Genomic DNA, 14130 nt, shown 5'->3' with positions numbered 1-14130 from the left:
CTTACTTTGGACAGTTAAGTCCAAATCAGATGGTGAAGAGTTACAAAGGGATCTCACAACACTGAGTGACTGGCAGATGAAAACAAACCAAAACGGCAGATGAAATTCAATGTTGACAAATGCAAAGTAATACACATTGGAAAACATCATCCCAACTATAAATACAAAGTGACGGGGTCTAAAGTAGCTCTTACCACTCAAGAAATGTCTTGAAAGTCATTGTGGATAGTTCTTTGCAAACAACCACTCAACGTGCAGCTGCAGTCAAAAATAACTAAGACAATGTTAGGGACCATTAGGAAATGGATAGGTAATAAGACAGAAAATATCATAATGCCACTATATAAATCCATGATATGCTATTAGCCAAGATGGTCAGGGACGCAACCTAATGCACTGGGTGTCCCTAAACCTCTGACTGCTAGAATCTGGAACTGGATGACAGAGGATGGCACACTTGAAAATTGCCCTGTTCTGTTCATTTCCTCTGAAGCATCTCACGCCAGCCACAGTTGGAAAACAGGATACTGGGCTAAATGGACCATTGGTCTAACCCAGTATGAACATTCTTATGTTCTTATAATACTGTCTTCAGACAGACTGGCAGAGAGCTTACTGCATCTCAGAAGGAATGTCTCAAACTTGAAAAAGAAAACAAATCACTCTTAAGTGCCCTGGCAGGCATGGGGGAGGCAGCTGGATCACTACGTTCTACATAGAGATAAGCTTACTGCCTCTCTCTCACAGTCATTCCACTCATGCTTATTAAAATGACTATCCCTTTTTGAGACACTTAACTATATCCCCATGCTTTGCCACAATGCTTATTGTACTACCAACTTTTCAAGGGGAAAGGTACAGTAAGGAAGGGAGGTAAATGGAAGATCCATTTTCATGCTAGAAACACACGTATTTACAATTTTGTATTGACTTGGAATCCTGTTCAGTTTTTAAAAGAGTGTACTCGGATTGAGGGTTCACTTTTAAGAAACCAAGATTCACAGGCTCAGAAATCCTCCAACACCTCAACCTACATCTCATTTGCTGAAAAAGATTCCCACATTTCTAAACCTAGTATTATTTAGCACTTCTGCTAGGAATAGCTTTTTTAACAACTTTTTTCTCCTCCAGTTTTAGCAGCAGCCTATATTATCCTTGATTAGAATATCCAGCAACAATGTCTAAAATCCAGTTAATATCCTATCATTCCACAAGAGCGGATCCTGCAGGAAATTGTTGCCATTTCTCAAACAATGCCTTTCCAATCCTCCCACCTCTGCCTGCCCTCCCTCCCCTCTCCCCAATGCACTGGAAAACTGATAACCAGAGACCATGATTCTTTTAAAATATCAGATTCTGGTCTCATGACCAATGCAGCAAAATAAAGAGGAAGTTCTTTCAGCCCTACTGGATATGTAAGACTTGGGGATAAAGAAAAACAAAACATCTTCAAAGCAACATCTAATTTACTTTAACATGGTGAAAGTACAAACAACTTCAGAAGCTTGAACTCGACTCTAATGCTTGTAAATAAAATTAGATGAGTATATTCAAAATAAACCTACTTAGATGTCACATACTTGTGTTACTGTCTCTACTATATGATGTTATTTACATCCCCTTCTCTTTGCTCCCCAGGTTGGGACTAAGATGTGCACTCGGTACACTTGCACTGGGTTCAATCTCAGAGGACCCCCTGACCACTCAGTCTGAGCGGGCGGCATTGCAACCTGGCCTACAGGCTCATAGCGCTGCTCAGGTTTGGCCTAGCCATCCCTCTGCTACGATGGTGTGGCAGACAGGCCAAATTTGAGTGAGGGTGATCATGACCTGGCATACGGGGTCAGAGTGTTGTTAAGATTTGGCTTGGCTGCACCTGCATCATGACAGCTGGATGCCAGCCCAAACTGAGTGAAGGGGTGGAAGAACTGGGGGAGGGCAATTTCTGTAGTGCACAGGGCCCCCAAATTCTTTAACCCCCGGCACTGCTGCTCCACAAGCCATCCTGCATGGAAGTCACACACCAGAGCCTGACTCTCAGGATATGAGGGCTGGAACCATACTGGCAGAATGACTTTGGCTAAACACCGTGGAGCTGCTAATTTTGACCTGGTGTTGAGCAGCTTTTACAAGTAGGCAAAGCATACCCTGTAGCCATCTAGGTTTTTATCATGTGCCCATCACCACAGAAAATGTATTAATTTAGATGGAAAATATGAGCTAAAGGCATTAACATAACCCGTTACTGAACATGAAAACAGTATTAAACAAGGTCTAGGGCTTGGTATGCAGAGACCTCAGCCTGTGTAGTACCATGGCAAACACTCCATTAAAATTCCTGTTAACCTTTATTAAAGATACAGAAAAGGACAAACAGTTAAAGCATTTGAAATGTAAAGCATTAAGTAAGGTATGCATTTTAACAACATTTCTTGTTCCCTTTCCCTTCAGCTGCAGAGCATTTCAGAAGGAAAACAAACCCTTGTTTGACAGTCTCTTAGATGGCGTTAAAGATGGTAATAACTAGGTAAGAGAAGAAATCAGTTGAGATGGACTATAGCTGTTGTAGCTCTGCTGTTAAAATCCAATCCCGTTTTATCTCGGGTAGTAATTGTGAGTCAGCTGGATCCAGTAAGGGTGGCAATGTCATCTGGATCCCTCTCTCTGGCCTCGTCTCATTAAGATACCTTTCAGGATCAGGCTGACAAAGGCTCAGGGTTGCAGGAGACATGGGGGGGATGGCAGGCATGATGGCAAAGCTTGCTCCAGTAGCCTCCATCTGTTCTTTCCTTCTGGGTTGTTGTTTTTCTCACAAAAGCTCTTTGTTTTAAGAACCCAAAAAGGGAGTGATGGGCGGAACAATCTATCCCCTCATTATTTTGTCCATTAGTTAAGCCTAATTCCAATATACCAATTTTGGCTCATTAATTTATAGCTCCACATCTCCTGTTTTTAACAAGCATAATTTCAATAGTCCTTGAATCATATCAACTTGGCCTTTTTGTTTTGACTAATACAGTTATTTTATCTCCCTTTTGTACCTTTTCACATCAACATTTGTTATTTAAGTTATTGAAACATCTTAAGAATTTGTACATACTTTTTTCAATACAGCTCACAATTCAGGTAAACTCATAGTCCAATTTGCACAACATACCCTAGCACCTAGTGTCACCTGCACCAGAATCACTTCGACAAGCACTTCTGCCAACGTGGCTTGGACAGTGCTCTTCTGAGTCTCCACTGAAGGCTTAAACCAAAAGAGAAACCTCTTCCTGACATAGAAATAACTTCTATAACAACTGGAGAGGCCAAGAGAAGTGCAGGTTGAGAAAAACTTATGTTTAAACATATATCTTTGCCACCTCTACTCTACACAGATCACCAAGAAAACAAGGGATGTTGGCTAACTGGTCCCATGGCAGGAATCACAGCTCCTTGGGAACACATCACGTCACATATGAAACTTAGCCACCCTCAGAGCAGCAACTCTATAAACCTCAGGTGAACCCCTCAGCTGAGAGAGACAGAGTTATTAGTAAGTTCAGGGGCAGAGCCACATCCAACCCTCCCTGTCTGGAGCATGAGGGAAAAAAAGAAAGGAGAAGAAACCAGAGTGGATGTGTTGGCTTGATGCTCAGTCCCCACAACAGGAGACAAAGCTCACCTCACACTGTGGCACAGAGGAGCTAACCTTCCGCATTTCAAAGTGACCTTTTGTTTTTTATTGGGATATTGGATTATGGCAGGTTTCAGAGTGGTAGCCGTGTTAGTCTGTATCAGCAAAAACAACGAGGAGTCCTTGTGGCACCTTAAAGACTAACCAATTTATTTGGGCATAAGCTTTCGTGGGCTAGAACCCATGAAAGCTTATGCCCAAATAAACTGGTTAGTCTCTAAGGTGCCACAAGGACTCCTCATTGTTTTTATTGGTTATGGCAGTCACTGAAGTGGGGGAGGGTCATTATTGTGGGAGTGAAGAAGTACAGTCACCCAGGAAGAAAATCCCCAAGGCCCCATAATTGACAGAAAAGGAATTTAGGCCTTTTTTCCACTGTTAACGCCTTAATAGCCAGGTAACTCATGCTCACAGTAAGTACACCCTGTTACTCCAACAGGCAGAGTTATTCTTCTTGTGCTAGTTGTAATCATCATCAGAGCTGTTACAGTAGGTGCTAGCAACTCTTCAGGGAGAAAATCGGGATGCCACAAAAGGAGGGTCCATCTGACATAAGGGAAGCCCAGAGGAAAGGATTTTGGCTCCAGCAAGGGGTTCAGGATAATCACAGGGCAGCAGACATGGCCGCACAATAAGCACTTCCAGCATCACACAGTGATGAACCGAACAGCCATGACTCAAAGCCCACTGAAGAAAACAAAGATTCCCATGGACTTCAATGGACTTTGGACCAGGCTCAAGATGAAAAGCATGAATACCAATTAAAAATGTTAGGTCCCAGTCCTGTTCCCATTAAATCAATGGCAAAATTCCCATTTGATGTCAATAGGAAAGGGATGAGGTTGCTAGCTCTTCCAATGCTAGATAATTCCCTACACCCACACCAAGTTAGCATATTGCCCATTTTGTGTCAGGAAGAATTGTTTTGTTTTTTTTTTTTACGTTTAAAAATTTCCCCTTCCTTAATTCCATCCAGTTACTCCCAGCTGTATCCCCCTCCTACATCCCCAGCTCCCTCAGTCCATGCTAAGTATTTCTGCTCCCTCTCTGTGTTTACAAATATTTGAAAGGTGTTGGTGAATATCTCACAGATCTAATCATTATTTAACAATGCTCTTCAATCTTTCATCTTAAATCAATCCCTCAAGCCCCTGATGATTTTGACGACTCCTTTCTGCATTCCCTTCAACTGACATCTATCTCCCTGGGAAATTAAAAGCCAACAGTTGAACACAAATATCAGAAGGGTAACCATGTTAGTCTGGATCTATAAAAGCGGCAAAGAGTCTCTTGGCACGTTATAGACTAACAGACGTATTGGAGCATAAGCTTTCATGGGTGAATATCCACTTCGTCAGATGCATGTAGTGGCTACTATATGCACTACATGCATCCAACAAAGTGGGTATTCACCCACGAAAGCTTACGCTCCAATACGTCTGTTAGTCTATAAGGTGCCACAGGACTCTCTGTCGCTTTTACAGTTGAACACAGTATTCGAAGTCTAGTCTTACCAGAGCCATATTGAGCCCTATTGCCGTCCCGCTGACCGGGCTGTTAAAAGTCTGGTCGGCGGCACAGCAGGACTACGGCAGGCTCCCTGCCTGCTGTGGCTCCGCACAACTCCTGGAAGTAGCAGCACGCCCCCCTCCGGCTCCTACATGTAGCCTCCGGCTCCTCTCAGCCAATGGGAGCTGCAGGGGCACGCCTGTGAACAGGGCAGCGCACACAGCCACCAGGCCATGCCTCTGCATAGGAGCTGGAGGGGGGACATGCCGCTGCTTCCAGGAGCTGCTGGAGGTAATGCCACCCAGAGCCTGCACCCTTCACCCCCTCCTGCGCCCCAACCCCCTGCCCAGCCCTGATCCCCTGCCCGCCAAACCCCTCGATCTGAGTCCGGAGCACCCTCCTGCACCCCCAACCCCTCATCCCCAGCCCCACCCTAGAGCCCGCACCCCCAGCGCCCCAACCTCCTGCCCCAGCCCTGATCCCCCTTCCACCCTCCGAACTCCTCAATCCCAGCCTGGAGCACCCTCCTACATCCCAAACCACTCATCTCCAGCCCCACCCCAAAGCCTCAGCCCAGAGTCCCCACCCATATTCCAAACCCCTCAGCTCCACCCTCCAGCCTGGAGCCCTCTCCCACACTCCCAGCTGGAGCCCTCACCCAGCCCAGTGAAAATGAGCAATTGAGGGAGGGTGGGAGAGCGAGTGGGGGGGGGCGGGCTCTCAGAGGAGGGGCGGGGCAGGGCAAGGGTGTGCGGTTTTCTGCAAGTCAAAAGTTGGCAACGTTATCTTCCATATCCCCTTATCCCACTTTCCCATAAGAGATTTTTAAGAAACCCATTACTCCAGATCTTACACCATCCTTGTAGGATAGTTACCCACTACTACTGGGGTGGAGAGCTGTGGCCATCACGGTTTAGGTCTGTTAATCTTGAGTGCCTTTTTTAAAGTCCGACTAGACAAATCTTTTGACTTTACATGTGTGTCTGATCATACACAAACAAAAGACAATAAGCTGTTTTGTCATCAGTGTATTTGAAAATACCTGCATATATAACTGTACTTTTCCACTTCAAAAATCAATCTTGTAGTCTGACTAAAACTCACAGTGAAAGCAGTTAAGTATCTTGAAATATTTTTGAATAAAAGAGAATATAAGTCATTCAAATGACTACATAACCTCAAAGACTATTGCAGCCACACTCAGCAAGGCTACGTTAATGACAAGTAAACTGTTTTCACTACAAAATCATCAAATATTGTGATTGCCTCAAAATTATGTGGATTTTCTGATTGAGTTTGAATTACGTCTCTCCAAATGAAATCAATCACCTCAACTGTGCAGCAGGGAAGTACAATGCTGCATCACTTGGGCTTGCTGTCAGACTCCTCATTTACTAACTTTTTGTAATTAGGGGTCTCCGAAATTCATGGCCATGAAAATTGCATCACAAACTATGAAATCTGGTCTCCCCCGTGAAATCTAGTATCCAGCCGCCCAGATCTGAAGACAGAACAGACAGTGGCGACTACTGGCCCAGCACCCAGCTCTGAAGGCAACACCGCCAACAGCAGCAGTGCAGAAGAAAGGGTAGCCATACTGTGGCCCCCTTACTCCTTCCCCTACAAACTGGTTGGGGGGCCCAGCTTGAGAAACACTGAAGAGAAATCACACATTTTTCATGGGTCAATCACAGGATAAATACCAAAATTTGCATTACATATCCACAAAATTTGCTATCTATGCCATGACCAACCCACAAAAAATGTGTTATTTCTCCATAATTTAAGTAGACCCCTATTTATAATGTATTAGAATCTCAAGCGTCTGCTTTTCTCCCCGTCACATCTTTGCATCTACCCAAATTCACAGACTAGTGATGTCCAAATTCCATCACTTTCCAGCCCCATCTCCTACAGATGGGATTGAAGTTCTTGGGGTCACAAGAAAAAGAGCACACAGAACCTTGTTTCTACATCACCAATGTCATTTTAACACAAAGCAGCTGGAGCACAGAGGGTGAAAGAGCAGGAACTTGGCACAATGCTTGTTGCTGCCAACAGAAAACCCAGCATTGAATGATAAACCCCACTGAGTACGTAAAAGTTGTTCTGTTATACAACATACGCACACAAAGAAATATGCCGCCTTTTGGTCCAGTTAGCATGTGTTACACACACAAGATAATATCAATAAGTATCTAATCCTTTAAAGTATGGTTCTAGTCTGGAAAGTGACATCATAAAAATACCACTCTCTCACACGTTCCCTATGTCCATTCATTAGCATTTCTGCTTACTTCACTGACTTGGTGCACCTAACTTTCAATTTGATCACAAATCTTGCAATATTTGGTGTTTTTCTTAAAGCCCCAACTGCTGGACTCCAGAGATTGCTCAAGAGTCCCGGCTTTCATTTTAAAAAAATAGTATATTTCTTCGGGGCTGGAGGAAAAAATAAAGCTTGAAAACATGACCCAAGTGCATCCTAAAGGCTCAGAAACCAAAAGACAAAGAAGAATGACCCAGCATTTGTTTTTGTTTTAAATCTTGTGATTTAAGCCAACCTCATGATTTTTTGAATGCTTGGTGTTGGTAACACTGCTGATTGAAGTACGCTTTTGCTACTTTTTAACTCCTGTTTTCAAAGACCAGAGGAAGGAAAGATGAATCCTATTCTGACTCATGCAACATCAGCAAAATTACTAAATTCCAGTTGTAGAAATCTTTATTGCAGATGACATGCGAGCCAAAAGAGACCCGCTTGATTTTTCAATTCTAGGTTGAGTTTTCAGGGTTGAAATTTGGAGGAAGGAGGAGGAGAAAGAGAAATAACTCTTTTATTTGTGAACTGAGCAAACTGGATCTGGAAACCAGGGAGAGACCATAAATGGTCATGCTTTATATTAAGGTTCCATTTATACATAGCTTATAAAGGGTTAATAATTAATAGATGTTATAAGCATGTTACACAGACACTAACAATATGTTTTATGTATAGTTATAAGCACATCAGTAGGTGGTGTTAGAGAAGATCATAGTTCTGATCAACGTATTGACCTGCTAGACTCTAAAAATTAAATAATTTACTAAATCACCTCTTAATAATCCTTTATAAATGGAACTTTCATAGAGAATTCCACAATCTTGTTTTGACAGAGACACTTTCCAGAGCCAGAATGCACTTCAGAACACCCAGTTTCATATTAACAGCATGGATACATCACAATTTCTCTCAACACGGTGGGATATCAGGATGTAATAAATAATCAAACTTTGCACACACTTTCAGTGATTTGTGAAGAGGTGTAAAATGTTGCTTAAATGCCACCATCTGTTTCACAAGCATTTTAAACCAGATGGTGTTGTCATTTACGCTGGTCCTGATCCTGTGAGTTGTTCAGTTCAGGCAGACCCTCCACACACACACCTGCATGGACCTTTATTAACTTCAAGTGGGGGTCCACCCGCAAGGAACACCTTGCAGGATTAGCACATAATAGTTTATGTGATTTGAGGAGCACTTGAAGTCAATATTGTCACATATGGAAAGGAATCTTTTTCATGTAGGAATAATTCTTCATTCCAACTGAGAGGTACCATATACACAGCCACTAGCATGCAATAAGCACTGCCGATTACCACATTACCGCATTCCCTGGTTGGGACACATCAGCCTCAGTTAGATCCCAGGATCCCAAGAACAACCTTGTACTCCCAGGAGGTAATAATACCCCCATACACCTCTGTGCCTGGCAGGAAACAAATCTCCACAGGCGCGGCACAGCGCCCCCCTCCCCCACTTCCCTTTAGCTGGTGCCTCACTTTGTGTCCATCCCAATAGTCGCCTCTGTGCAAGACCTTTCCTTTCTCAATCATCCATCACCAAAAGTAAATCAAAGCCAGCAAAGTAAATTCAAGACAGGAACATCAACTCCTATTTTGGAAAAACTGAACAATCTGAACACAACTGTGCCATACTCTTAGTTACACTTTATCACTACTTCCTCCCCCTTGCTCCTAATCTTGCCAAGACCCCAGAATTTCCCCAAGACCCCAGATTTTCATTTCTTCCACTCTCTTCTCCACGCTAATGATAAACCTCAATCAAAAGATGTTTTAATTTGATCATCATCCAGGAACAATTAGCCCCAGATCACCTCCACCCAAGTGTATGCCTAGGGCCAAAAGGCATTATTTGCTGCAATGTTTGTATTTATTGGTCTCATCTTGTATTTTTATTGCCCAAGCAGGACCACTCCCTACAATAGGATGCACAGCTGCCTCTCAATGTGCCCATTTCTCACCCTAGGACAAATCAATGTCCACAATGCCATACAGCTTTGGCTCTTTCAGAGTGTCTGCTCATGCAAGAAAATCACAAGCATTAGCTACACTGAGCCCTCCCCCCCCCAAAAAAAGCTTACAGAGTATTCACATCCGGTCAAACTTGGTGTGGGCAGGGAGGTGAAAAATGGGTATAATTAATATTAAAAGCTGCCCAATGCCTCTGTTTTTCCCTTGCTACCATCAAGCAAACACCCAATGTCTCCCCCTCTCACATCCCAGCTTCTCCCTGATTGAGCAGTACAATTATAATCTTGTACCTATGTCATCACAATCTGTTGCCATGGAACTGGCTGATGTCACAAATTCAGCATTATATGACTTCAGGAACAGGCAGAAAAGAATGGGCCCTTGTTTCAATGGGCAGCCCTTTAATAGCAAACGTAAGTAAGGCCAGCCATGGGGGTGGGTGGAACACATGTTACTGGGACATCCGGACTCGTTTACCTGACAAGTCAACGGTGTGCCAAGATCTGCTGATGTTTTTTTCATTCCAAGTCCATCTAACATCCAGACAAAGGGGGCTGCAGTTCACAAGAGTCAAGGACAGTTTCCTAACTAACAGGGACAAAGACAGTGCCCACCCCAAGGACTCAGCAGGATATCTGGAGATGGGATGGGATGGGTTGGGTTGTGGGGAGTTGAAGGAGGAAGAGATCTCCCCATACAGACTCAACTATCTAGAAACAAACTAACAACAAAACAACAAAAAAGCCCAAATGGTAAAGGGGGCTGTTTTATTTATGTTCCAGGCAGGCTTTGGAGTCAGGGCTATTTAAATCTCCAAGGGAAATAACAGCCATTCCTTCTAGGTAAGAGGGAAAACGTGCAAAGGAAAGATCAAACACAACTGAAACGCAGCAGGACTGCAGCAGAGGAGCGGGGTGGTATCAAGGAAGCCTAAAACGAAGCAAAAGCAGGGACCCGAGCCATCGTAAACATCATTTCCGGGCTCCCCGACTCTACCAGGCCACTACCGCCCAGGGGGGTGGAAGAGGTAAACCGCCTTCGCAAGCAGGATTTCACTTTAAAAGCTCTGTAGCAAAATAAGAAACCCAAACCAGGGCGGGAGGCAATGCACATTTTTTACCGAGCCAGCACGCGCTCTCTGTGCTCCAAGCTCGCTGCTCCGGCTCTGGGGCCTAAAATGACCCCACAAGCCCCCTGGCCACCAAGACTAGCAAAGCACAAGGGGGACGGGGGGCTGAAGGGGGAGAAACTCGGGGCTCCCCAGACTCACCATACACAGAGGAAGCAAGCACAGATACATTCTGTAGCACCTTCCCCCCAAACAAGCTGGACTAGGGATGGGTTAGGAACCGGGTAGGCGATGGGAAAACGCATCTGGACACCCAACGCTGCTCATGGCAGGGTGGCGCTGCCCTGCCTGCAGCCCCCAGCGCCGGGCTCACCGTGCATGGGGGCGGGGGGGGCGCGCTGCCCTGCCTGGAGCCCCCAGCGCCAGGCTCAGCGTGCATGGGGGCGGGGGAGGGGGGCGCTGCCCTGCCTGGAGCCCCCAGCGCCAGGCTCAGCGTGCATGGGGGCGGGGGAGGGGGGCGCTGCCCTGCCTGGAGCCCCCAGCGCCAGGCTCAGCGTGCATGGGGGCGGGGGAGGGGGGCGCTGCCCTGCCTGGAGCCCCCAGCGCCAGGCTCAGCGTGCATGGGGGCGGGGGGGGGCGCTGCCCTGCCTGGAGCCCCCAGCGCCAGGCTCAGCGTGCATGGGGGCGGGGGGGGGGGGCGCTGCCCTGCCTGGAGCCCCCAGCGCCAGGCTCAGCGTGCATGGGGGCGGGGGAGGGGGGCGCTGCCCTGCCTGGAGCCCCCAGCGCCAGGCTCAGCGTGCATGGGGGCGGGGGAGGGGGGCGCTGCCCTGCCTGGAGCCCCCAGCGCCAGGCTCAGCGTGCATGGGGGCGGGGGAGGGGGGCGCTGCCCTGCCTGGAGCCCCCAGCGCCAGGCTCAGCGTGCATGGGGGCGGGGGAGGGGGGCGCTGCCCTGCCTGGAGCCCCCAGCGCCAGGCTCACCGTGCATGGGGGCGGGGGAGGGGGGCGCTCCCCTGCCTGGAGCCCCCAGCGCCAGGCTCACCGTGCATGGGGGCGGGGGAGGGGGGCGCTCCCCTGCCTGGAGCCCCCAGCGCCAGGCTCACCGTGCATGGGGGGAGCCCCATAGCCCAAGGCACGGGCCGCCCACAGAGCGGCCATCCCGGCTCCCCGGGCACCGCGGCGGCTGGCGGCGGACTGCGCCCTGCTGCTCCCCGGGCCCGGGGCAGAGAGCGCCCCGACTCACCGCGCACGGAGGCAGGAGAATTTCCGAATGGGCCCCATCGCCCTCCGCCGCCTTCTCCGGCTTGAGCCCGGCCGCCGGCTGCGGGAAGCTGATCTTCACCATGGCTCGGCGCTGCGCCCCGGGACAGCCCGCTCGCGCCGCCGCCGCTCACCCCCGGCAGCACCGGCGCAGGCGCCGCAAGCCAGTCCCTGCAAGAGTTAAGGGCCGCTCCGCGCTTCCCCTCCGGGCACCCGCTCCGCGTTGTGAAACTGGCCTCTCTGGGTGGAAACGGCGCCCCTGGATTTGTGGCTCCAGGGGATGGGGGGAGAAGAGGAGCTCCGTGCAACGCACCAGTTACACACCCCTGCAGCCTTTCCCAGCGCGCTGGGTTTGCAGGGCGCCTTTTGCGCTGCAGGAGCTGATCAGACGCATGAAAAAGTTACAGCGTCTGTAACCGCTTAGCCAAGGAACGCTTTATCCCATTCCTCTTTGTGCCCTTTTCTTCCCTCCTACTTACACTCCCCTCCCCTCTGCATACAAATGACAAAGATTTGGATCAGTTACATGGATAAAGTCTTTCCCCTATCATGGCTAGAGTCACACTTGCCCTGAATTAGTCCTAATACAACACACAACAGTGGAAGCTGGGCTTTGTTTTCTCACTTCAGTATTCCAGTTTAAAAACAAAAATTGTCATGCATTTCTTAAACGTATTGGGAAAGCATCCATCACTAACCAGATCCTGGTACCTTTCCTGGCGTTTACTAACGATTTGCCCCAAGAGTAGTTTAACAACTCCAATGAGACCACTCATGGAGTAGGATACTAGTCAATGTAAGAATATCTAATCTAGCCCTAAATGTTAAAATAGTGTAGCAGCTGGCTTAAATTGGCAAACCCAACAGCTGAAAGTTAAGGCTGGAGTTCATACTTGATCACCTCCATTGTTTAGGGATTGCAGAGACTTTTGCATACCAGATGTGCTACATTAATAATAAATAATAAAACTTAGCACTTCTATAACAAAACATCCTAGATTCAAGAGAGACAATGGGGGAGGACACAAACTCTGCCTAACCTTGCTTTTCTCCATGTAAGAGAGAATGCTAGTTGTTCATGGTTTTATGCATTTATTTTACTCTCTTTTCAGGCTTGTAAGTTTAGGAAAAATATTTCTCATGGAGGCATTGTGATCTATGGTATAAATATGCATTAGATAACTCAAAGGTATATACAGACCAGATTCTTCAGATACAGGCTGCACCCCTATATGTGATGCCCCTGATCCCTGTTCCACATAACATCCTCTCCTCATGCGAATCCCCCCTAAAACCAAAAATCAATCCTGTATTGCCTTTGGCCTACAAGAAGTGAGTTAATTTACCATTAATAAATAAGTCTAATGGAACAAACATGATGTGCCCTTAGCATAAATGAGCAAACACTTGATTTTATCAGGGTAAACCTTATCTTTTCGTATTCCTTCCCCTCCATTACACTCACTACTTGTGTCATGTCTAAAATTAGGCCCTCATCCTGCAGTCACTTCACTTGGACCTTAGGTTGCATGGTCTTCAGGGCAGGGACCTCTGCCTTTGTGTGCCTAGGATGCCTTCAGGTGCTGTATAAAAAATACTAACAATGTGCAGCACATATCTTCCTATATTTTGGGGAAAGGGCTTGATTTGACAAGATGTTTAGTAATGTGCACCACTGAAGAGCATACTCAAGCTCTGAATGTTACAAGTTAAAAATCCATTCTTATACATATACAGATGATTACTGCACCAGCCAGTAGTCACATTTCAAACGTCAACTATCTATGAGATTTGTTTTCTAGAACACAACCGCTATTGGACCAGCTTACTCGATATGTAGCACTTGAACCATATTCATACAGGTCTCTGCTCAGGTTTGATAAGATTAGACATCCTCAGAAGGATGATGTGGTATTGGCCTCAGGAAAAAATATGGCAATGTATGGCCCCAATCCTGCAAAGACTTATGCACTGCAAGTAACCACATAAAGTCAAGCCAGTAAAGTTAAACATGTGCATATGTCTTTAAAGGATCACAACTATTCATCTTTTCCTAAGGCAACCACTCAATCAGTTTCATCAGGATGTCTCTAAGAACAGCCATACTAGGTCAGACCAATGGTCCATCTAGCCCAATATCCTGTTTTTCGAGAGTGGCCAATGCCAGGTGCTTCAGAGGGAATGAACAGAACAGGTAATTATTGAGTGAACCATCCCCTGTTGTCCATGCCCAGCTTCTGGCAAACAGAGGCTAGAGACACCCAGTATACAGGGTTACATCCCTGGCGATCTTGGCTTATAG

The 14130-nt window shown here is 46.8% G+C and overlaps 1 protein-coding gene across 1 annotated transcript in view; it reads right to left on the bottom strand.

Moving 5' to 3' along the window:
* Positions 1-12256, bottom strand: part of ITM2C (integral membrane protein 2C) — a 46439-nt gene extending 34183 nt beyond the window's left edge. Inside the window, exon 1 of the mRNA XM_073360028.2 lies at positions 11812-12256. Within this exon, the coding sequence (XP_073216129.1) occupies positions 11812-11913 (102 nt within the window). The 5' untranslated portion in view covers positions 11914-12256. The remainder of the gene's footprint in view (positions 1-11811) is intronic.
* Between the last annotated feature and the right edge of the window lie 1874 nt (positions 12257-14130).

The sequence above is a fragment of the Lepidochelys kempii genome, chromosome 9 (assembly GCF_965140285.1).
Source record: "Lepidochelys kempii isolate rLepKem1 chromosome 9, rLepKem1.hap1, whole genome shotgun sequence".
Lineage (NCBI taxonomy): Eukaryota > Metazoa > Chordata > Testudines > Cheloniidae > Lepidochelys > Lepidochelys kempii.
The sequence above is the reverse complement of the archived record's forward strand: the minus strand, read 5'-3'. Positions and strand labels throughout refer to the sequence as shown.